The sequence below is a fragment of the Dipodomys spectabilis genome, unplaced genomic scaffold (genome assembly GCF_019054845.1).
Source record: "Dipodomys spectabilis isolate Male_0828 unplaced genomic scaffold, ASM1905484v1 ptg000024l, whole genome shotgun sequence".
In the NCBI taxonomy this organism is placed as follows: Eukaryota; Metazoa; Chordata; class Mammalia; order Rodentia; family Heteromyidae; genus Dipodomys; species Dipodomys spectabilis.
The window spans coordinates 12,057,816-12,068,676 of record NW_024870701.1 but is presented as its reverse complement, the minus strand read 5'-3'; the positions used below and the strand labels follow the sequence as shown (position 1 = coordinate 12,068,676).

The following is a 10,861-nucleotide window of genomic DNA, read 5'->3' as shown; positions in this document are numbered from 1 at the left end:
TTACTGATCAATTGTACAACTTATAAAATAATAGAAATGCAGTGGTAGAACTGTGTGCAGGGCACAATATATCCAGTGAAGCTCACACTTGAGACTTTGAAGTTAGAGAACGCTCCCTGGGAAGTTGTGGTCACTGATTTTTTTGTTGTTGTTGCTGTTGGTTGTGGGGTTTGAACTCTGGGCCTGGGCTCTGTCCCTCAGCTCTTCAGCTCAAGGTGAGCTCTCTACAACTTGAGCCACAGCACCACTTCTGGTTTTCTAATGGTTATTGAGGATAAGAGTCTTACAGCGTTTCCTGTCCCGTCTGGCTTTGAAGCATGGTCCTCAGATCTCAGCCTCCTGAGTAGCTAGGATTGCAGGCATGAGCGACTGGCACTGGGCTGTGGAGACTGATTTTTAAAGGATGAATGATTGGTTGTGAGGAACAGCTAGCTTGCCAGGGCAGAGTAACTCAGAGCATAGGTAGTGTTGGGCAGGGTTGGGACCTCAGCTTTATCCCTGAATCAGCTCTCTTCTTGTCACATTGACATAAACAGGATCATCAGTGGTAAAAAAAAAATCAGTGAAAGCACATTGAATTTGAGATTTTAGAATAATACCTAATTAGAAAAGTCCAACAAGTAGTTTGGAATGAAGATAACACAATTGCAAGATAATTTGGGAAGCAGAGTCAGTGACAGAATTTTGTTCCAATCTCTCTGGCTATTATGTCTTCATTTATCTCTTACCATCTTCCTACTGGCCAACCTCAGCACAATAATTTTATAGGTAAACCAACCTACCCTCCCTCGCCAAAAAAGAGGCAAACGTCTCTTCAGAGCAAGCTTCCTCCTTTCTTCTATGCTGAGCTCAGTGAATGGCAGCCAGAAGCTTGTTGTCATCCTCAACATCCCCTTTCCCCTACTCTCCATATCCAGTTATTAATCACACCTTCAGTTCCCCATGGTGCTGTTCAATGTGATTCACACTCCTGCATGTAGCTGCAACCTTTGTGGTTTGTGGTAATTCCAGCCAGGTCAACTACTCCACCCATTGTTCTTTCTCAAGACTGCTATTTCTGTGCAACCTGAGGCCATCTGATATTTATGGTAGGCTCAGCTCCTAGTATCTGGCACAAGTAGAAGACCAGGAAGGGTTTTCATCTAAGACCATATACTAAATGAACTAATTGTAGGTGAAAAAGTAGACTTGTAAGGGAAGATTGAAATGTCCACCTGGATGAGTTAGTACCCAACTAATCAGAAAATATTCATTTTGTGTGTGTGTGATATGCTGTGTGTATGCATGTGTACATGCTTGTTCACACAGGCATGCGTGTTTGTGTATGAGTTTTTGTTTTTCTTCAACTTGGCAGCCTAGTAGCAAGACAAGGATAGCAGATGGCAGCTGTAGTCAGGTGGTAGAGAGTCTGATGACAGAAATAGAGAATGTCTAGGAGGGAAAGGAAGAGGATGAACCTGACTAAGTTCAGAAGTCAATAGAGAACAGAGTTCATTACACTGAGTACTAGAGAAAGAACAGGGAACGGGCCTTCCTTCTCTTTAATCCTCTCTCCTCTATCACATGCAGTGGAGGTGAAAGCATTGGTGTCAGATATCAGGAATCAGGATTTTGAAATTCTCATGGATTCTTCAGTTGGAAAGAGGAAGAGCTGCCTCCACGTCAGGTGGAAAGGGAAGCCTTTGGATGAGTGGGGAGGCGGGTCAAGGATGATCTCAAATTAACAGTGTGGGAAAAGTGCTGTTGTCTTTTGGAGTTAGAAGTCACATGATAGTAAAGCACAGAAGAGTCCAAGCCCTCTATAGAGCTTAGCACAGAGGAACAAGCTCACCCTAAAGCTATAGTCCAAGTACTCTGGGGCAGAAACAGCCCTGAGAATACAAGTCAGCTGCCGACGCCAACACAAAAGGTGAGGGAGCCACAGAGAGGTGAGTCACAGTCTCTTCAGTGATTCCTTACATGTTCTTCCTTGTGAGTCAGTGTCTCAGGACTCAACTGCTTTAAATGCAGTTCCCTGAGCCCAAGTCTTCTTCCTGTTGTTCATGAGGTGGAGGAGAATTGGGGGAAGGTGCAAGCATTGCAAAATAGGGTTTAATACAGTGGATAAAACAAAGTCGTCTATTTTTGAATCTGAGTAGAATTCTAAAATGAGAGCAAAATGTAATCATGCTGGACTGAGGTGATTATAAAACAGATACCCACTGTGGGGGAAAACCCAGCCTAGCCTTGATGTCCCACTAGATAGATGCTCTCTCCCATGAGCTATGCCTGAAATCCTGTAGCTGAAGGGCCCCTTGTCTGTTCCATGTCTGTGAACTCATTATATGGGATCTACACCTCAGCCTGACATCATAAATGTGGTCATGAGTTTTGCCTCAGAGCCTTTGAACTTGCTGTTCCTTTCCCCTAGAGGATTCTGATCTAGGGTAAAACTTGAGTTGTCCTTCCATTTTCTCCCTGTCAAATGTTTCTCCTACTCAATGAAGCCCTTCCATGACCCCTAGCTTTAATGTGGCAATTATCCCTCCCTCCTCCCATGCTCAGAGGTCTGCTCTCCTTCTCCTTCCTCTTTTCTCCTCTCCACCCATTTCTTTTTGATTCATCACACCCTATTCCCTTGCATGCAAACTTCCTGAGTGTTGAGATTTTTTTTCCCCTATGAATGTCCATGTATCCAGTATCTTAAAATGCTTGACTGAGGGGCTGGGAAGATGGCTCAGTGGTAGAGTGCTTGCCTTGCATGCACGAGGCCCTGGGTTCGATTCCTCAGCACCACATAAGCAAAAAGAAAAAAGCCAATGAAGTGGCGCTGTGGCTCAAGTGGTAGAGCGCTAGCCTTGAGCTGAAGAGCTGAGGGACAGCGCCCAGGCCCAGAGTTCAGATCCTATGACCAGACCACCCCCCCTCCCAAAAAAATACTTGACTGATTCAGTAACTATCAGTTAACTATGTGAATAAATGAATACCTTTTCAAGCTTATTTTAGAAGGTATTTGTGTGTGTGTGTGTGTGTGTATGTGTGTGTGTGTTTCTGTAAGAGGATAAAGTGGTGGTGGTGGTGGTAGGGAGCAAAAGAACATTAGGATCCTGGAAAAATCTGAGCTTAACTGTTACCAAACTGGGAAGGGAGTATGACTGTAAAATTGACTCCTTGTGGGGAAAAACTCTCCTTACTTCATAATTTTGTCAAAGGGGGATGGATATTGCTAATACTGCTGGAGCAGGGTGAAGATGGAGAGCTCAGAAGGCAATGGAGAACATTTTTGTTTTTCCTTGCAAAGGCAGAAAGCAAGAATGAATAAACAGCATGGAACATCCCCTTTTCCTCTGGGGATGAATAGGACAAGGCACTCATTACAGGACTGCAGAACTTGGGAAGGCTGATTTTATTCACTCACCATAATCTAGGGCTTTGTGTTTGCCCGAGGATTTGTTTATAGGAGCTTTTGGAAAGATAAGGGTCTTGGCAGTGATGTGAGAGGAGGGGAATTCTTGGGCTGGAATACTTCAGCAATCGGTGTGACAGGGTGTGTGGGATTTTATGACAGGCATGGCCCTGTTTACCAAGCTGTACAATAGAAACGGGCATGATGAATGAGCATAGGAAGATTCGGAAATCTCAGAGACAGAGAGGAAATCCTAGTTTCTTGGGTATCTCACTTGTTTGCACACAGGTAAATGACATTTTTTTAAATGTAGCAAAAAAAAGAGCTAAGTACAGGGGGGGAGTAAATACGGAGATAAAGTATTGGATTGAAAGAATCTTGTATCATGATTACAGATACTTAGGAAAGAGATGCAGAATCTCAAAAATCGATCATTTCCATACAAAGGGAAAAATAAGGATAATTTTCTTTGTTACTGTTTAACATTAGTCTTTTCGGTGATGTCTAAAAAATTTGAGTGTAATACTAACTGATGTAGTACTTTATTAACTACAAGATTCTGTAATTGGAGTGGTTTATTTTCTTAAAATGGTAGGACAAAGTTAAAGTTATTCAATGGTTGTTACTGGCAGGGGATCAAGCGCAACAGAATACTTGGAAAGTATGCAGAGACCAGGGGTTTGATTTCCAGCAACTCAAAACAAAGCAAAATGATGGAGAGAGGAGGAGGTCTGCACAACAATGAGCTAGTCCTTGAGAAAGCATGTGCTTAGGAGTGTCCTGTCCCTGTGTGAAGAGGAAAACTACCAGGAACCATTACTTTAGAGCCCATGTTTTTTGGAGCTGCTGACTAAAGCTATAATGTTATTCTTGATTCTGAATTTGATATTATGAGTAGCCAAGTCTTTCTGTTCATCGGTAACTTCAATTTCATAATCAAGAGTAATCAGAAAACCTCCTAACAGGATACATAATAATGGACACAGTCAACCCAAGGAATTGACAAGCCAAAGTAGCCTTTCAGATATTGTAAGACACGGGAATAGAACATTGTCTTTGCTGTCTAACATTTCAAGAAAAATGTTAAAGCGTGCTTGGTTTGAATTCTACAGATTTTGCAGACTAGCTTTTCTTCAACTCCTCTAGTTCCTCCTCAGTGTAGAGGTTTTGTTAGGCAGAAATATGTTCAAACATTAAGCAAACCAGTGAAACAAAAGTCCTATTCAAAGAAGCCAAAGGGAAAAACTTGCTCTGGGTAATGTAATGATCACAGTGACCTCTACCAGCTTGTTTAAAGATATTTGTGGTTAACTTTTTTTAAAAAATGCAAATAATAATGTTCATTATGAATGTAACCATTTGTCTTAAGAGCTGGTCTGTCATTCAGCTAGGCAATTATATATTCATATACTGAATGATTTCTAAACCCTCCACTTCCAAACTCAAGGCCTCACCATGACTGAAACAATGTTGAGTGACCTCACACATTCAGAGTGGGCTACCACCCCTATCTGCACAATCAGCTATAATAAAGGTAAATTGGCCAACAAAGGCTTCTTGTGACTGAAGATCGGTAAGAGGAAGAAAGTATACCCTTCATTTCCTTCTCAGCTTTGGGATTAGGAACATTTATTTGAATGAGTAAATTTAGTGTCAAGAAAGCATGCCAGCAGAGCATAACCCCAGGAAAGTGTTAGAGCAGAACAAGGTTAAATCGATGTGAAAGCTCAAATCAGAAATTCCTTGATGGTCCTTTAAAGAGCAAAGGTGAATTTTACTGGAGCGGTTGAAGATGTAGTTCCCATGGTAGAGTGATTACAACTACTTGCTTGTGCAAGGCCCTGGGTTTAATTTTCCGTAGAGAAAAAAAATACTTAAAAAAAAGTTTACTGGAAAAAATTTCACAACTTCCAAATAGCTTGCTTCAGTGTTCATGATGTCCTTTGGAATTGTAATGATAATTTAAGGTCAGCTTATATATGTGGTCCTGGAGTTTAAACTCTTGTCTTGAGTATTATATGTAGATGAAAGTTACTCATTGTTCCTTGAAAACTAACACTGTATATCTGCCTATCCATTTACCTACCTATCTGCCTATCATCTATCTATTTATTGACCGATCTATCTGTCCATCATCATCTCTCTCTCTACATGTACATCATCATACTGCTTCTTTACCCTTTAGAATACATATCCAGATTTTAATTTTTCTTATAACTTTTATTATTTCCTTTATATTCTTTCTAAACTTCCATGCGATGTTCAAGTCAATGAAAGTAAAAGCAAGTAAAATCACCAACCAGAGAATGGCTGACATCTTGGCACTGGAAGGAAGCTCACTCTGGACCTGGAAAGCAGTAGGGGTGTCAGTCTTTCATCATGGAAAATATGTGGATTCTGGCACCTGAAACTTAAATGATTTTCTTCCTTAAAATCAATTGTCCTCTTTCCATAAAATGATGTCAGTCTATAATATTGAATAAGTCCTAAACCATGCAATATCTTAACTCAGAATTCCTCTTCTTAGACCCAGTAAAGGATATGAGAAAATGCTGAAATGCTACGAACAAGAACTCTTCATTTTAACTTACTTGTTTCTAAAATGGTTGACTTAGTGAAGTTGATTGAATGTGTCCCTTTTCCCCTCCTACCAGATCTTTCACAGCCTCAAATTGAGATAAAGCCAATTTCATAATATTTATTTCTTGAACCTTCTATGAGTACAAGAAGTTAGCAACATTTTTGTAATTTACTTACATGACTTTGCCCTTTTTTGGAATTGGTTCAGTATATCCAAAGCATGCTGTGTACCATTCTTTGTTATGCTTTATCCAATATTCAGTTGAATCCTGCTATTTCGCCCAGATAGAAGCATATCATCCAGGCTTAAGAGGAAGAAAATCAGCCAGAAGTCAGTTCTAAAGTTCTGAAAGGATTTATTTAGTCACATCCCTTAGAAGGACATAAAGCCACAACATTTTTTAAAGCCACCATTAAAATAGATGGCTTTGCTAAGTACCATCATAGAGTTGTTTATTTTTTGTTGTTTTTGCTTTTTTTTTTAATCGTGGCAATCTGGAAACATTACATTCTCTTCACTCTAACTCCTCCTTCCATTTCATCTTACAATGTGATAGCATGCCTGGTAGACCACTGCAGCCAGGGAACAACCAGTGATCTAAACCATCCAGTTAATAAAGTTGTTCTGCTCTGATTTCATATAGCTTTCATTTCAATGACCAAAGGCAATCCAGAACCTGAACCTCACTTACCTCCACCCTGCCTGGGAAGATGAAAAAATGATATTAGCTAAAAACAAAAAAAGAAAAACAAAGGAAAAAATGGTAAAATACTGTTAAAAATGCATATGGAAGTCACTTTGAATGTCATATTTCTTAATACACATTCATTATGAAGTATTCAACCTTTATAAAATGGTTCAAGAGATACTCATTTATTGCCAAACTGTTTTATTATAACAATGTCACAATATTTATGTTTTTAATATATATTGTTTAAACTGTTGAATACACCAAGTCAAAGGACAGTTTAAGAAACTATTTTCTTGCTTAAAATAATTTTTATTGTTGGTAAAAAGTGCAGATAACAGTTTTACAAAACAAATGAAAATTTTAGGTCATTCTATAAATAAAGTTAAAAGAACTTTAAATCCATGTAAGTTTTTCTCTAGTATACACTTTACTATAGTGACCATTTCTCTGCATTTCAGGAATGTAGCCAATCTCCCATTTCTTTTGTTTTAGTTATTGTTTTCTTTAAAGAAGTTATACGTAGGGGTTTCAATTCAACAAGTCAGATTATGAGAACAGTGCATCTTGACCCATGTCATCCCTGTACTCTTCTCATTTTGTAATTTGGGTTTTGAGACTCCAAGTCAAACTGCTCTGAGCATCTTAATTATACTTTTGCTCTTTGAATATGGATTATTATGAATATTGATTCAATACTCCTGCATCAACAAGGTCACAAATCAATTTGTCAGTTTAGATACCCAGACTCAGAGCAAGCTTTGGTTGAGAAGCAGGAGAGAGCACCATTAACAAGAGCAGCTTCTTGGTGTGCTGAGGGAGGAGGGTGCAGCCTTCGGGACAGGTCAGTTTCTCTCCCCTCCATATGGGTTGCAGTAGAAGCCCAGTTATAGCAGCTGCTGCCAGTCTTGGAATCCCATCCTGTCTCTGCTTCTCCAGGCAGGTGAGTGCTTGGGAAGGGGACATTTATGGGTTTTGTTCCTCTGGGTATTTCTAAGATCTACCCATCTCAGTTAAAATATAACGCTTGATTAGTTTGCATAATATCTGAGTAAAATATACTTAGTTTTTTTCCTATCATAGCAAAAACAAAGCAGTAAGGAAAAAGATAAATTCTGTATATTACACACAATTAGAAATACGGGAGTTGGAAAATCTTGTAAAGACTAAAACATTGAGAAGCAGGTGAGGTATGGGGCTGTGGGCTAAAGGGTGAATAGCTTAAGGCTGAAGAACTGCATTACTGTGAGGGTAACATGACTGAAATGCATTCTGACTTTCACTAACCTCACATTCTACATTCAACAGTATATCACTGTTTCATTTAGAAGGGAGGGTTAAAAATAGTTTATCCATAATCTTACTTCCATGTCCTTTGTAACTTGAAAACTATTTCAGAGATATTTTCCTGAAATGATGCTTACAATACATATTCATAAATTTCTCCATGTGTTATTCAGAATTTTATTTATAAGAAAAGTTGCATTTAGCCTTCCCATAGTCTGTAAACATTGTCCAAATGATAAGCCTCACTATACATCTCATGTAAGTCATTTCTACCCATGACATTAAAAATAAAGACCTGCTTCAAACAACTAACATAGGAATTTGTTATCAAGACATGTATAGGAGGGAGTTGTTGCACATACAGTATTTTCTTTAGGTAGATCTTTCCAATGTGATTAAAATATACAAAATATTATTTACATCATACTAAACTTTCTTTTTTTGCCAGTCCTGCGCCACAAACTCAGGGCCTGCACACTATTCCTGAGCTTCTTTTGCTCCAGGCTAGCACTCCACCACGTGAGCCACAGTGCCACTTCCTTTTTTTTTCGTGTATATGTGGTACTTAGGAATCGACCCAAGGCTTCATGCATGCTAGGTGAGCACTCTACCACTGAGCCACATTCCCAGCCCCATTCTAAACTTTCTTAAGTGTTATAGGAGCATTTGCAGATTATAGAACTATTAAGTTTAAAGCAGCTTGATCCCATAACCATACTCAGAGCAAAAGATGTGCTTTTGATGTTTCCATACCAAGAAGCTGGAAAGAGCCTAACTGCTACCACTTTCTTTGTTCCAAGTGGCTCCAAAAGATTAGCAAATATCTTGTGGTTCTTAAGTCATTATTAATGGTGTTCCTTTAAAAACATAATGATATTCTTATATTGTTATTAGTGACATAAAAAGTGATAGTGACAAGAACCAGGGTCTTGATACAAAGAGCTTAATCCACCAAACCACATTTCATTTTCAAGTGATGAACCCCTTTTGTTCCCACTGAAAGTACAACGATTTGAAAAAAAGTTTAGGAACTTTCTGCACCCAATGGGCTCCTTATTTTTTAAACATAAGACAATATAAAATTATAAAAATATTAAGACAAGTGAGCTAGATGCTGGTGGCTCATGCCTGTAAACCTAGCTACTCAGAAGGCTGAGATCTGAAGCTCATGGTTCTAAGCAACCTGGGCAGGAAAGTCCATGAAACTTTTATCTCCAATTTACTACCAGAAGTAGATCTGTGGGTCAAGTGGTAGAGTTATCAGCCTTGGGTAAAACAGTTGAGGACAAGTGCCTAGGCCCTGAGTTCAGGACCAGCACACACACACACACACACACACACACACACACACACACACACACACACACACACAGAAAATTAGGAGTAAGAACATAATCAGTTTGGGAATAAGAGCTAGACCATCTGAATTTAAAATTATGATCACTTTTTATGGCAATGTGAAATGCCAAATTAATCCAATACAATGAGCTTTACTGTGTAATTTTAAAGAATGCGGTCCAAATATTATCCAGATTTGGCAAGTATGTTATTTTGGCTCACCTGGTCATAGGTGGGAGCAAGGCTCTTCTGAATAGAGCAAAGTGTGTGACCCTCGTAGCTCAGTTGGAACACTGGAAATGGGGCAAACCACCCTTTCTGTCACTCTTACATTTTGTGTGCTAAGGGGATCAAAGACTGCAGTGGTGGGTTGCACATAGGACCCAGAAACTGAGTAAGTCTCTGATACCATGTAATTACCATGTAGCAAAGGGTCAGGGATGGCTATGACTGGTTGAACAGACCCAGAAACGGACAGAGCAGAAGCTCTTTGACTGCCAGGCAGAGTCTGACACCTATCTGCTCCTGACTGCTGGACATCTATGGGTCGCCCATAGTAATCAGCTCCAGACAAAGCAGAAGCTCTTGGGCCACCAGGGAGAGTCTGGCATCTATCTGCTTCTGACTGCTGGACTTCTATGGGTCTCCCATGGTAATCAACTCCAGACAAAGCAGAAGGTCTTTGACCACCAGGCAGGGTCTGGCACCTATCTGCTCCTGACTGCTGGACTTCTATGGGCCTCCCACAGCGATCAACTCCAGAGCCACTGTCTTTAGAAGGCAGCGGAGCTTGTTTGGCTTCGTCATCAATACCAAGACTGATCTCTGCAAGTTTTTTAAATTTAGGGCCAAGAGAGTCCAAAAAGCTATCATCCAGGTCATCAGCAATAAAACTGCAACAACCCAGCGAGCCTACAGGAGAACCTGGTGCATCATCCAGGCCTTCGTTGTCATAGATCAGCAAGCAGTCACTGGCTTCCTGGATATCTTCTTCCTCTGCACAGGCAAATGCTTTCTAAAGAGGGAAGAAAGTGGATAAAGGGGATTGGTAAGAAAAATTATCAAAGGATCTAACGCTGCTCATAGAACTGTATGAATGCCCAATTTAGACCATCAGAAGTAAAGACATACTCTTTTATATCAGCAATTTTGTTCTTAAAATTGTCTGTGAGCTCAGAAACAGAATGGTTGATATTCCATCAAGATTGAATCTACTCAAAACTTACGTTTTAGTTCTTGATTTTTATGTAGTTTGGGTTCCATACCAAATGTGCATGATGACTGGCTGGAGACTGTCCCTGAGCTAAGTATGAAGGTCGTCTCTGTGTATACTTGATTACACATAGTGACAGGGGAATTCTCTCCCTGGGTACTGAGGCAGTCCTCACTCAAACTATCACCATTGAAGAAACTTGATCAATAATTAGAGCCTAAACCATGCCTTGAAATAAGTACTCCTTGTCAGTCTCTTCTCAAATACAGTGTGAGCTTTCATCTACTCGGACACCGAGTCAGACTAAGCACTTCCCAGTGCTGATGCCAAAACTCTACACAGATTCCCTCTAAGCATATCTTATATTCC

At 39.9% G+C, this 10,861-nt stretch overlaps 1 protein-coding gene across 1 annotated transcript in view; it reads right to left on the bottom strand.

Moving 5' to 3' along the window:
- Nucleotides 1–9,422: 9,422 nt before the first annotated feature.
- The window catches only part of Dsg3 (desmoglein 3), a 28,055-nt gene continuing 26,616 nt past the window's right edge, over nucleotides 9,423–10,861 (bottom strand). The window contains exon 16 of the mRNA XM_042675164.1: nucleotides 9,423–10,294. Within this exon, the coding sequence (XP_042531098.1) occupies nucleotides 9,506–10,294 (789 nt within the window). The 3' untranslated portion in view covers nucleotides 9,423–9,505. The remainder of the gene's footprint in view (nucleotides 10,295–10,861) is intronic.